Source organism: Hemiscyllium ocellatum, chromosome 46 (assembly GCF_020745735.1).
Source record: "Hemiscyllium ocellatum isolate sHemOce1 chromosome 46, sHemOce1.pat.X.cur, whole genome shotgun sequence".
In the NCBI taxonomy this organism is placed as follows: Eukaryota; Metazoa; Chordata; class Chondrichthyes; order Orectolobiformes; family Hemiscylliidae; genus Hemiscyllium; species Hemiscyllium ocellatum.
The window spans coordinates 4,984,547-4,998,964 of NC_083446.1; the positions used below are offsets into that span (position 1 = coordinate 4,984,547).

The following is a 14,418-nucleotide window of genomic DNA, read 5'->3' on the forward strand; positions in this document are numbered from 1 at the left end:
GTGCCAGCGGGTGATTCACTCTCTCGGGGGACTGACTCTCCATGTTTTTTCCTGGAGGTCACTGAGCAGCTGTTCTGTCACTGATCAGTGCAAGTGTGAGTGTGAGTGTGTGTGTGTGAGTGTGTCAGTGTGAGTGTGCCAGTGACATTGATCGGGAGGACAGTTTCTTCTGCAGTTTGGACACTGTCCCTTTGCTGTTCGATACACAACAATCCGAATCACCGCTCCACGTTCCCAGCTCACACTTCCCCCTGCCCCTGTCCCAGCTTCCACAGCCAGCAGGATACTGATGGCTGATCGACTCAGGAAGGCATCACAGCCTGCCCTCTCTCAGTGTCCGGGGACTGCCAAGGAGCAGGGCACTTTGTTTGATCGAGGGGTTGGGGGGGGTGCGTGCTGATGTTTAACTCCAGGTCCCCTACCCATCCTTGGGGCACAGATAGACCTTCCAGCCCCTCTGTGTGGGTCAGGGATCCCAACCCTTGCTCCTGGATTAATCCTGCCCCGATGTGAGCTGCCAGGAACAGCTGGGTTCCACTCCCCGTGTCTAAACAGCTCCAGGATGTGGCCGCTCTATGTTCCGGCTCCCTCCATCACACCACTCTCTGCATTTTATAAACACACTGAGTAATCCTGGTTAGACAACAGCATCACTCTGAGGTTTTAGAATCAAACCTTCCTCCCTCCCCCGACGTTCTCCACTTCTCTCTCTCTCTCTCTCTCTCTCTCTCCGTGTTTCTGTCTCTCTCTCTTCTAATCTTCCTGTCATTCTCTCACTCTCTCTCCCACTCTCCATCGCCCTATGTTTCACTCTGTCTCTCTACCTCGTTTTGTCTCTCTCCCTCTGTTACATTCTCTGTCTCTTTCTCTCTCTCTCTCTGTTCCTGTCATTCTCTCACTCTCTCTCTCTCTTTCTCTCTCGCTGTTCCTGTCTCTCTCTCTCTCTGTTCCTGTCACTCTCTCTCTCTCTCTGTTCCTGTCATGTTCTCTCTCTCTCTTGCTCTCTCGCTGTTCCTGTACTTTCTCTCTCTGTCTCTCTCTGTTCCTGTCATGTTTTCTCTCTCTCTCTCTCGCTGTTCCTGCCTCTCCCTCTCTCTGTTCCTGTCCTCCTCTCTCTCTGTTCCTGTCACTCTCTCCCTCTCTCTGTTCCTGTCATGTTCTCTCTCTCTCTCTTGCTCTCTCTCTGTTCCTGTCCCCCCCTCTCTCTCTGTTCCTGTCATGTTCTCTCTCTCTTGCTCTCTCTCTGTTCCTGTCCCTTTCTCTCTCTCTCTCTCTCTCTTGCTCTCTCTCTGTTCCTGTCACTCTCTCTTTCTCTTTCTCTTTCTCTCTCGCTGTTCCTGTACCTCCCCCACTCTCTCTGTTCCTGTCCTCCTCTCTCTCTCTCTGTTCCTCTCTCTCTCCCTCTGTTCCTGTCTCTCTCTCTCTCTGTTCCTGTCTCTCTCTCTCTGTTCCTGTCTCTCTCTCTCTGTTCCTGTCACTCTCTCTCTGTTCCTGTCCCTCTCTCTCTGTTCCTCTCTCTCTCTCTCTGTTCCTGTCTCTCTCTCTCTCTCTCTCTCTGTCTCGCTGTTCCTCCCACCCCCCCACACTCTCTCTCTCGGCTGCTGCCCGTACGATGGTGTTGAAGACGCCTTGCGTCCTTGGTAATAGGATAGGGAAAATATTGATTGAGCTCTCTCATCCAAAGTAAAGATCGTTGCTCTTTCATGAAACAATGTTCACACGGAGCTGCAGAAACATGAGGCCAGGGCTTGTTGCAGAGCTGCTGGGGATCTGCTGTTGGACAGTGGGCTGTGGGGAGGTGGTTCGATTCTGTACCAGGGAGGGGAGAGGGTAGGGGTCAGAGGGGGTGAGGGGGAGGGGGAGAGAGGAGAGGAGGTCAGGGGGGTGAGGGGGAGGGGGAGAGGGGAGAGGGAGAGGTCAGAGGGGGTGAGGGGGAGGGGAGAGGAAAGTTCAGAGGGGGTGATTCCCTGACACATGTACAGAATTACAGGGAGTCTTCCCAGACACACATGTACAGAATTACAGGGAGTACTCCCTGACACGCATGTACAGGATTACGGGGAGTCTTCCCAGACACACATGTACAGGATTACAAGGAGTACTCCCTGACACACATGTACAGGATTACAGGGAGTATTCCCAGACACGCATGTACAGGATTACAGGGAGTACTCCCAGACACACATGTACAGGATTACAGGGAGTATTCCCAGACACACATGTACAGAATTACAGGGAGTATTCCCAGACACACATGTACAGGATTACAGGGAGTACTCCCAGACACAAATGTACAGAATTACAGGGAGTATTCCCAGACACACGTGTACAGGATTACAGGGAGTATTCCCTGACACACATGTACAGGATTACAGGGAGTACTCCCTGACACACGTGTACAGGATTACAGAGAATATTCCCAGACACACGTGTACAGGATTACAGGGAGTATTCCCAGACACACATGTACAGAATTACAGGGAGTATTCCCAGACACGCATGTACAGGATTACAGGGAGTATTCCCAGACACACATGTACAGAATTACAGGGAGTATTCCCAGACACGCATGTACAGGATTACAGGGAGTATTCCCAGACACACATGTACAGAATTACAGGTGGTATTCCCAGACACACATGTACAGGATTACAGAGAATATTCCCAGACACACGTGTACAGGATTACAGGGAGTATTCCCAGACACACATGTACAGAATTACAGGGAGTATTCCCAGACACGCATGTACAGGATTACAGGGAGTATTCCCTGACACACATGTAAAGGATTACAGGGAGTATTCCCAGACACACATGTACAGGATTACAGAGTATTCCCTGACAAACATGTGCAGGATTACAGGGAGTATTCCCAGACACACATGTACAGGATTACAGAGTATTCCCTGACACACATGTGCAGGATTACAGGGAGTACTCCCAGACATACATGTACAGGATTACAGGGAGTATTCCCAGACACACATGTATAGGATTACAAGGAGTATTCCCAGACACACATGTGCAGGATTACAGGGAGTATTCCCAGACACACATGTACAGGATTACAGGGAGTACTCCCAGACACGCATGTACAGGATTACAGGGAGTATTCCCAGACACACATGTACAGAATTACAGGGAGTACTCCCTGACAAACGTGTACAGGATTACACGGAGTACACCCTGACACACATGTACAGAATTACAGGGAGTATTCCCAGACACACATGTACAGGATTACAGGGAGTATTTCCAGACACGCATGTACAGGATTACAGGGAGTATTCCCAGACACACATGTACAGAATTACAGGGAGTATTCCCAGACACGCATGTACAGGATTACAGGGAGTACTCCCTGACACACATGTACAGGATTACAGGGAGTATTCCCAGACACACATGTACAGGATTACAGAGTATTCCCTGACAAACATGTGCAGGATTACAGGGAGTATTCCCAGACACACATGTACAGGATTACAGAGTATTCCCTGACACGCATGTACAGGATTACAGGGAGTACTCCCTGACACACATGTACAGGATTACAGGGAGTATTCCCAGACACACATGTACAGGATTACAGGGTGTACTCCCAGACACACATGTACAGAATTACAGGGAGCACTCCCAGACACACATGTACAGGATTACAGGGTGTATTCCCGGACACACATGTACAGGATTACAGGGGGTTTTCCCAGACACACATGTACAGAATTACAGGGAGTATTCCCAGACACGCATGTACAGGATTACAGGGGGTTTTCCCAGACACACATGTACAGAATTACAGGGAGTATTCCCAGACACGCATGTACAGGATTACAGGGAGTACTCCCTGACACACATGTACAGGATTACACGGTGTACTCCCAGACACGCATGTACAGGATTACAGGGAGTACTCCCTGACACACATGTACAGAATTACAGGGAGTACTTCCTGACACACGTACAGAATTACAGGGAGTATTCCAAGACACGCATGTACAGGATTACAGGGAGTATTCCCAGACACACATGTACAGGATTACAGGGAGTATGCCCAGACACTTAGGTACAGGAATACAGGGAGTACTCCCTGACACACATGTACAGGATTACAGGGAGTATTCCCTGACACACATGTACAGAATTACAGGGAGCACTCCCAGACACACGTACAGGATTACAGGGAGTATTCCCAGACACACATGTACAGGATTACAGGGAGTACTCCCTGACACACATGTACAGGATTACAGGGAGTATTCCCAGACACACATGTACAGAATTACAGGGAGCACTCCCTGACACACATGTACAGGATTACAAGGAGTACTCCCAGACACACATGTACAGGATTACAGAGTATTCCCAGACACGCATGTACAGAATTACAGAGTATTCCCAGACACATATGTACAGAATTACAGGGAGTATTCCCAGACACACATGTACAGGATTACAGGGAGTATTCCCAGACACGCATGCACAGGATTACAGGGAGTACTCCCTGACACGCATGTACAGAATTACAGGGAGCACTCCCTGACACACATGTACAGGATTACAGGGAGTACTCCCTGACACACATGTACAGGATTACAGGGAGTATTCCCAGACACACATGTACAGAATTACAGGGAGCACTCCCTGACACACATGTACAGGATTACAAGGAGTACTCCCAGACACACATGTACAGGATTACAGAGTATTCCCAGACACGCATGTACAGAATTACAGAGTATTCCCAGACACATATGTACAGAATTACAGGGAGTATTCCCAGACACACATGTACAGGATTACAGGGAGCATTTCCAGACACACATGTACAGGATTACAGGGGGTATTCCCAGACACACATGTACAGAATTACAGGGAGTATTCCCTGACACACATGTACAGGATTACAAGGAGTACTTTCTGACACACGTGTACAGGATTACAGAGTACTCCCAGACACGCATGTACAGAATTACAGGGAGTATTCCCAGACACACATGTACAGGATTACAGGGAGTACTCCCAGACACACATGTACAGGATTACAGGGTGTATTCCCAGACACGCATGTACAGGATTACAGGGAGTATTCCCAGACACACATGTACAGAATTACAGAGTATTCCCAGACACACAAGTATGCAATTTGAGGGAATATTCCCAAACGCACCTGTACTGGATTACAGAGAGTATTCCCAGACACATGTATACAGAAATACAGACTGTATTCCCAGACAGAGTGTATTCCTGGACACGTGTACAGAATTAGAGTATTCCCAGCTCCACTCAGCTGACAAGGATGTTGAACATGCATGGACCGTCAGAGTGTATTCCCGGACACATGTACAGAATGAGGGAGTATTCTTCAAGTCGAGAACACACAGACAGCTCCACTCAGCTGAGAAGGATGTTGAACAAAAGGGGGATGCTGCCAATTCTTTGGAAAGGCCCGTGATCCTCTCAGACGCAAACTGCGAATGAGCCCAGGACCGAGAACATAGGGAGCGTCCTGCCTGGTCAGGTGCGGATTATGTGCGCGGCGTTAGCTGTATCTGAGACCCAGCTGATGAGTAAGGCTCCATCAGATTTGCAATCGACAGATTAATCCATGTTACTTCCCGAGTGTAGGACCCTGTCGATCACTCTGAGCCTCCCGAGATTCGGCAATCTCAGTTTCTGTCAGTCAGAGGCTTCTCCCAATACCTTTCCAGGAAGAGTTGCCCAGAGAGTTACTGACAACGGATTTATTCTGTGCTAATCCCACTGGACCCAAACCACTGTCACATTCATCCACAGTCAGATAGCCAAAGATCAGAAACGGATGCAGGAATTTCCCTCTCTCTTTTAACCTAAAAGTAAACCTCCCTCTACACTGTTCCCCTACCAAACACTCCCCAGGACAGGGACAGCACGGGGTCAGATACAGAGTAAAGCTCCCTCTACACTGTCCCCCATCAAACACTCCCCAGAACAGGGACAGCACAGGGTTAGATACAGAGTAAAGTTCCCTCTACATTGTTCCCCCATCAAACACTCCCCAGGACAGGGACAGCACGGGGTTAGATACAGAGTAAAGCTCCCTTTACACTGTCCTTCCCATCAAATACTCCCAGGACAGGGACAGCACGGGGTTAGATACAGAGTAAAGCTCCCTCTACACTGTCCACATCAAACACTCCCCAGGGCAGGGGCAGCATGGGGCTAGATACAGAGTAAAGCTCCCTCTACACTGTCCCTATCAAACACTCCCAGGACAGGGACAGCACAACATTAGATACAGAATAAAGCTCCCTCTACACTCTCCCCCCATCAAACACTCCCCAGGACAGTGACAGCACGGGGTTAGATACAGAGTAAAGCTCCCTCTACACTGTCTCCCATAAACCCTCCCCTGACAGAGACAGCACGGGGTTAGACACAGAGTAAGGCTCCCTTTTCACTGTCCCCCCATCAAACACTCCCCAGGACAGGGACAGCACGGGGTCAGATACAGAGTAAAGCTCCCTCTACACTGTCCCCCATTAAACACTCCCCAGAACAGGGACAGCATCGGGTTAGATACAGAGTAAAGCTCCCTCTACACTGTCCCCCATCAAACACTCCCAGGACAGGGACAGCACGGGGTTAGGTACAGAGTAAAGTTCCCTCTACACTGTCCCCCATCAAACACTCCCAGGACAGGGGCAGCACGGGGTTAGGTACAGAGTAAAGCTCCCTCTACACTGTCCCCCATCAAACACTCCCAGGACAGGGGCAGCACGGGGTTAGATACAGAGTAAAGCTCCCTCTACACTGTCCCCCCATAAACCCTCCCCGGACAGGTACAGCACGGGGTTAGATACAGAGTAAAGCTCCCTCTACACTGTCCCCCATCAAACACTCCCCAGGACAGGGACAGCACGGGGTTAGGTACAGAGTAAAGTTCCCTCTACACTGTCCCCCATCAAACACTCCCCAGGACAGGGACAGCACGGGGTTAGGTACAGAGTAAAGCTCCCTCTACACTGTCCCCCATCAAACACTCCCCAGAACAGGGACAGCACGGGGTTAGGTACAGAGTAAAGCTCTGTGTACACTGTTCACTCAGGGGGAGGCGTGGATCTGCTGGCAGTATTGTTCCTGCTGTGACAGACTGGAAGCTGGGGTGTGTTCGGGTCAGGGCTGCAGAGAAAGAGGTGGGGGGGTGGGGGGTGGAAATGGGCAATTCTGACAGGCCACACTGACTGCGCTGGCTCTCTCAGGTAGAGAGCGCCGGCTCTGCAGAGCTGCTCCGAGAGTTTGCCTCCCAGACAAACTGCAAACCCACCCAAAGCTTGTGAACAGAACACAGGTCCCTCCCAGCTCCAGGAGGAGAGAGACAGAGACAGAGACACAGAGAGAGAGAGAGAGAGAGAGAGAGCAGCACCTCAGCACTGAGTTGATATCCTGATGCACAGACCTGCCGACCTGGGAAAACCAGTAAGTATGATTCCAAGCTGTGTTGTTGCGACAAGCCAGTTGTGTGCAGAGCAGAGGGAATATGTTTATCAGTTACACTGACAGCCTCTCCTGCTATCGCTCAATGACCCATATTTAATGTGGATTCACGACACACTCAACATTGCTGTGTTCTGTTATCGTCAGAACAGGGAAACAGGAATATCAGGCATTTTAATATCCCACCCTCACTCCCCGCTCCCTTTAATATCCCACCCAGTCTAATCCCACTCTCCCCCTCACTCCCTTTAATATCCCACCCAGTCTAATCCCACTCTCCCCCTCACTCCCCACTCCCTTTAATATCCCACCCAGTCTAATCCCACTCTCCCCCCTCACTCCCCGCTCCCTTTAATATCCCACCCAGTCTAATCCCACTCTCCCCCTCACTCCCCACTCCCTTTAATATCCCACCCAGTCTAATCCCACTCTCCCCCTCACTCCCCGCTCCCTTTAATATCCCACCCAGTCTAATCCCACTCTCCCCCTCACTCCCCGCTCCCTTTAATATCCCACCCAGTCTAATCCCACTCTCCCCCCTCACTCCCTGCTCCCTTTAATATCCCACCCAGTCTAATCCCACTCTCCCCCTCACTCCCCACTCCCTTTAATATCCCACCCAGTCTAATCCCACTCTCCCCCTCACTCCCTGCTCCCTTTAATATCCCACCCAGTCTAATCCCACTCTCCCCCTCACTCCCCACTCCCTTTAATATCCCACCCAGTCTAATCCCACTCTCCCCTCTGGATCCCACCCGATTTTATATCCGGCCCACCCATCTCTGTCAGGTATCGACCCTCATTGCTGCGTGTGGGTGAGAAGGATTGGTTGGAAGGAGTGCTGCTCCCCACAGTTGAACAGCCTGGGGTTTTGTGCTTGGAGGAGGTGGTGCTGAGTGAGGTTTGGTTCTGTTGGGAGTGGGTGAAGGGAGACTGACAGCCCCCAGGGCAGAGTTTGGAATGGCAGAGTCCCGTGTGTGAATTGGGGGGAGAGGGGGAAAGGGGTAGCGATCTTTGAAGAGCGCTCAGGTACAGTTACAGATGTTGAGGTGTGTGTGAGAGGGAGGGAGCGTGAAAATGCCCTGAGGAGGATGAACTTGAATCACAAGTTCAGTCTTGCCCGTGAGGAGGCTGTTTACAGTTAGTGATGAGGAACCTGTCTCAACATCTCCTCCCTCCACACCTCGCCCCCAGCTCTCGAACAAACCACCTTCTGGATTTACAAAGGGACCTCCAACACAAGGGAGAGCAAACTGCTCTGAAACCTGGCAGCAAAATGGGACGGAGGCACACAACATGGGGTTAGATACAGGGTAAAGCTCCCTCTACACTACCCCCCATCAAACACTCCCCAGGACAGGGGGTTAGATACAGATTAAAGCTCCCTCTACACTGTCCCCCATAAACCCTCCCCGGACAGGGACAGCACGGGGTTAGATACAGGGTAAAGCTCCCTCTACACTGTCCCCACATCAAACACTCCCCAGGACAGGGACAGCACGGGGTTAGATACAGAGTAAAGCTCCCTCTACACTGTCCCCCATCAAACACTCCCAGGACAGGGGGTTAGATACAGGGTAAAGCTCCCTCTACACTGTCCCCCATCAAACACTCCCAGGACAGGGACAACACGTGGTTAGATACAGAGTAAAGCTCCCTGTACACTGTCCCCCAACAAACCCTCCCAGGACAGGGACAGTACGGGGTTAGATACAGATTAAAGCTCCCTCTACACTGTCCCCCCATAAACCCTCCCCGGACAGGTACAGCACGGGGTTAGATACAGAGTAAAGCTCCCTCTACACTGTCCCCCATCAAACCCTCCCAGGACAGGTACAGCACGGGGTTAGATACAGAGTAAAGCTCCCTCTACACTGTCCCCCATCAAACCCTCCCAGGACAGGTACAGCACGGGGTTAGATACAGAGTAAAGCTCCCTCTACACTGTTCCCCCATAAACCCTCCCCGGACAGGTACAGCACGGGGTTAGATACAGAGTAAAGCTCCCTCTACACTGTCCCCCATCAAACCCTCCCAGGACAGGTACAGCACAGGGTTAGATACAGAGTAAAGCTCCCTCTACACTGTCCCCCATCAAACCCTCCCAGGACAGGTACAGCACGGGGTTAGATACAGAGTAAAGCTCCCTCTACACTGTCCCCCATCAAACCCTCCCAGGACAGGTACAGCACGGGGTTAGATACAGAGTAAAGCTCCCTCTACACTGTCCCCATCAAACCCTCCCAGGATGGTTTGACACTGTAGTTGCAGGGTAGGGTGAGGGTCGGCAGAGAGGGGTGAGTCCATTGTCGGTGCTAAGCTTCGTCTGATTGGTCGAGCTGGCGATGTGTGTGGGTCGGTGAGAACGAGGGTGTGGGTAGTGCCACAGGAAGTGGTGGGCAGTGAGTACCTTGTGTGGCCCGGTCCAACAGCACCACCCCCTCCTCCACTCCCCACGGTCCTCCAGGCCAGAGGTACAGCCTCCCGGCACTGTGTGCCCACCTCCCCCACACCTCCGTCCAGACTATGGGGGCACTGGGTGGGGGGAGGTAAAGGGATGGGAGCACCAGGGCTCCCTCCAAAATAATGAGAATGGCTGCATTTGTGTGGCTGCAAATGTGTTGCTGGTCAAAGCACAGCAGGCCAGGCAGCATCTCAGGAATAGAGAATTCGACGTTTCGAGCATAAGCCCTTCATCAGGAATAAGAGAGAGAGCCAAGCAGGCTAAGATAAAAGGTAGGGAGGAGGGACTAGGGGGAGGGGCGATGGAGGTGGGATAGGTGGAAGGAGGTAGAACGTGGCTGAAGAGTTTCTGTGCAGAGGAGGTGACCTGGGGGGTGCAGTGAGAGAGAGACTCACTGAAATCCTTGTAGAGGGAGGAAGAGAGCTTCTTCAAGGAAGGCATCCTTGTAAGAGGATTCGCAGTAGGTTAAAATCTTCGAGTAAAAAATGAGGTCTGCAGATGCTGGAGATCACAGCTGCAAATGTGTTGCTGGTCACCCAGGATTTCAGTGAGTCCCTCTCTCACTGCACCCCCCCAGGTCAGTGAGTCTCTCTCTCACTGCACCCCCCAGGTCACCTCCTCTGCACAGAAACTCTTCAGCCACGTTCTACCTCCTTCCACCTTTTGGGCGGCACGGTGGCACAGTGGTTAGCACTGCTGCCTCACAGCGCCTGAGACCCGGGTTCAGTTCCTGACTCAGGCGACTGACTGTGTGGAGTTTGCACGTTCTCCCCGTGTCAGCGTGGGTTTCCTCCGGGTGCTCCGGTTTCCTCCCACAGTCCAAAGATGTGCGGGTCAGGTGAATTGGCCATGCTAAATTGCCCGTAGTGTTAGGTAAGACGTAAATGTAGGGGTATGGGTGGGTTTCGCTTCGGCGGGTCGGTGTGGACTTGTTGGGCCGAAGGGCCTGTTTCCACACTGTAAGTCTAATCTAATCTAATCTATCCCACCTCCATCGTCCCTCCTCCCTACCTTTTATCTTAGCCTGCTTGGCTCTCTCTCTTATTCCTGATGAAGGGCTTATGCTCGAAACGTCGAATTCTCTATTCCTGAGATGCTGCATTTGTGTGGCACCTCTCACCACTCAGAGAACTTGGAACCAAGCTACTTTCCTGGTTCAGGTGCATTCAGCAGAAGCCACATACCCCCCCCCCCCACCACACACACACACACACACACACACAGACACACACACACACACTCACACACACACACACACACAGACACACACACAGACACACACACAGACACACACACACACACAGACACAGACACAGACACACACAGACACAGACACACACACAGACACACACACAGACACACACACACACTCACACACACACTCACACAGACACGCACACAAACACACACACACTCAGACACACAAAGAGGCGAGAATGTCCAGGATCAGCTGTTCCTCGCAATGACAGTTTACTGAGTTAAGGGTCTCATTTGAAAGATGGCACTTCCTGCAGTGCCCACTCCCTCAGCACTGACCCTCCGACAGTGCCTACTCCCTCAGCACTGACCCTCCGACAGTGCCCGCTCCCTCAGCACTGACCCTCCGACAGTGCCCACTCCCTCAGCACTGACCCTCCGACAGTGCCCACTCCATTAGCACTGACCCTCCGACAGTGCCCACTCCCTCAGCACTGACCCTCCGACAGTGCCCACTCCCTCAGCACTGACCCTCCGACAGTACAGCACTCCCTCAGCACTGACCCTCCGACAGTGCCCACTCCCTCAGCACTGACCCTCCGACAGTACAGCACTCCCTCAGCACTGACCCTCCGACAGTGCCCACTCGCTCAGCACTGACCCCACAACAGTGCGGCACTCCCTCAGCGCTGACCCTCTGACAGTGTGACACTTCTTCAGTACTGACCCTCCAACGGTGCCTGCTCCCTCAGCACTGACTCTCCTACAGTGCCCGCTCCCTCAGCACTGACCCTCTGACAGTGCCCGCTCCCTTAGCACTGACCCTCCGACAGTGCCCGCTCCCTCAGCACTGACCCTCCGACAGTGCCCACTCCCTCAGCACTGACCCTCCGACAGTACAGCACTCCCTCAGCACTGACCCTCCGACAGTGCCCACTCCCTCAGCACTGACCCTCCGACAGTACAGCACTCCCTCAGCACTGACCCTCCGACAGTGCCCACTCGCTCAGCACTGACCCCACAACAGTGCGGCACTCCCTCAGCGCTGACCCTCTGACAGTGTGACACTTCTTCAGTACTGACCCTCCAACGGTGCCTGCTCCCTCAGCACTGACTCTCCTACAGTGCCCGCTCCCTCAGCACTGACCCTCTGACAGTGCCCGCTCCCTTAGCACTGACCCTCCGACAGTGCCCGCTCCCTCAGCGTTGACCCTCCGACAGTGCAGCACTCCCTAAGCACTGACCCTCCGACAGTGCCCACTCCCTCAGCACTGACCCTCCGACAGTGCCCACTCCCTCAGCACTGACCCTCCGACAGTGCCCACTCCCTCAGCACTGACTCTCTGACAGTGTTTTAATTTCAGTGTGTTACAAATCTAGTGATCTCCAATTTGATTTGGCCTGGTTTGCTCCCCCTGTGCCATCTGTCTGATTTATTTGGTACACTGTCTGATTTTCACAGTATAATATCTGATTTATTGGTGTTTTGTCTAATTTCCAGCGTACAGTGAATATTTGCTCAGAACAGTTTGATTTACTTGGGACATTCTCTGCCTTGCTGGGAATATGTTCAAATTTTCTCAGTACACATTGATTTACTCAGAATATCTCCAATTTCATTGATACACCATGTTCTGAACAAGGAATACATACTAATTTACTCAATACTGCCTGACATTCTGAGAGAACTGTTGGATTTCCTCAGTTCACATAGATCTCCTCAGTACACTTGGATTTTCTTGATTCACTCTTGCTCTTTGGAAGGTCAGTGTGGACTTGTTGGGCCGAAGGGCCTGTTTCCACACTGGGAAGTAATCTAGTAATCTAGTGCGACACTTCTTTAGCACTGACCCTCTTACAGTGCCCACTCCCTCAACACTGACCCTCCACAGTGCCCACTGTCTCAGCACTGACCCTCCACAGTGCAGCACTCCCTCAGCACTGACCCTCCGACAGTGCCCACTGTCTCAGCACTGACCCTCCGACAGTGCGGCGCTCCCTCAGCACTGACCCTCTGACAGTGCCCACTCCCTCAGCACTGACCCTCCGACAGTGCCCACTCCCTCAGCACTGACCCTCCAACAGTGCCCACTCCCTCAGCACTGACCCTCCGACAGTGCGGCACTCCCTCAGCACTGACCCTCTGACAGTGCCCACTCCCTCAGCACTGACACTCCAACAGTGCCCACTCCCTCAGCTCTGACCCTCCGACAGTGCCCGTTCCCTCAGCACTGACCCTCCGACAGTGCCTGCTCCCTCAGCTCTGGATCTATTGCTGTGTATGTGCCCCTTCTGTTTGTCTGTCTGGGACGTCAGAGTTCGGGGCTAGGGTACTCACACTGTGTCCTGGTCTACCCCTCCATCCCTCTCTCTCTCTCTCTCTCTCTCTCTCTCCATCTGTCTCGGAGATACACGCAGAGCCAGTTGCCTGAATGTACATGCCAAGTCCGCGTCGGGAGGGCGTGTTAGCGACGGGTGTGATTTAAGTGAAACGAGTCATTGGGAGAGGAACCAGCCTGTGTGGATCCTGAGGCTGCTCCCTTCTGGGGGTGGGGGTGATAGCCCAGATCCCGAGGAGATTGAACACTGGCCCCTTCCAGAGCAGAGGAGCAGCCAGGAGAGATGACGGAACACCGGGCATGCTGAATTCGGTGAGCTGTTGTCAGGACGCCCCCCCCCCTCCCCACCACCCCCCCTACAACACCAGCCCCACACCCCCTCGGGAAAGTCCCCAGGAGCACGTCCTGTCCCTCCCCACTCCTCCCCCCCCCAACCCCGCGCTCCCCAGCCTCGCGGGGAGAGTGTGAACCCTGTAGGATTGTTAGTCTACCTGAGGAACACCAGCTCCCTCCGTACTTTCACCGGGGGCTGAACCGGACTGTGTCTGACTCTGTGTGTGTGTATCCCTGGGTGTCGGACTCTGTGTGTGTGTATCCCTGGGTGTCTGACTCTGTGTGTGTGTGTCCCTGGGTGTCGGACTGTATATGTGTGTATGTGTGTCACTGGGTGTCTGACTGTATGTGTGTGTGTCCCTGGGTGTCTGACTCTGTGTGTGTGTGTCCCTGGGTGTCGGACTGTATATGTGTGTATGTGTGTCACTGAGTGTCTGACTCTGTGTGTGTGTGTCCCTGGGTGTCGGACTGTATATGTGTGTATGTGTGTCACTGGGTGTCTGACTGTATGTGTGTGTGTCCCTGGGTGTCTGACTCTGTGTGTGTGTCACTGGGTGTCTGACTGTATATGTGTGTGTGTCACTGGGTGTCGGACTGTATATGTGTGTA

At 52.5% G+C, this 14,418-nt stretch overlaps 1 protein-coding gene across 2 annotated transcripts in view; it reads left to right on the forward strand.

Annotated features, from left to right (window-relative positions):
• The first annotated feature begins 7,221 nt into the window (after positions 1–7,221).
• The window catches only part of LOC132836245 (potassium channel subfamily K member 2-like), a 34,188-nt gene continuing 26,991 nt past the window's right edge, over positions 7,222–14,418 (forward strand). Inside the window, exon 1 of one of the 2 annotated variants that reach the window (XM_060855598.1) lies at positions 7,222–7,458. In XM_060855598.1, the coding sequence (XP_060711581.1) occupies position 7,458 (1 nt within the window). In that variant the 5' untranslated portion in view covers positions 7,222–7,457. Of the gene's footprint in view, positions 7,459–13,644; positions 13,789–14,418 lie in introns of those variants that run through there. The other variant, XM_060855599.1, reaches the window with a different exon arrangement.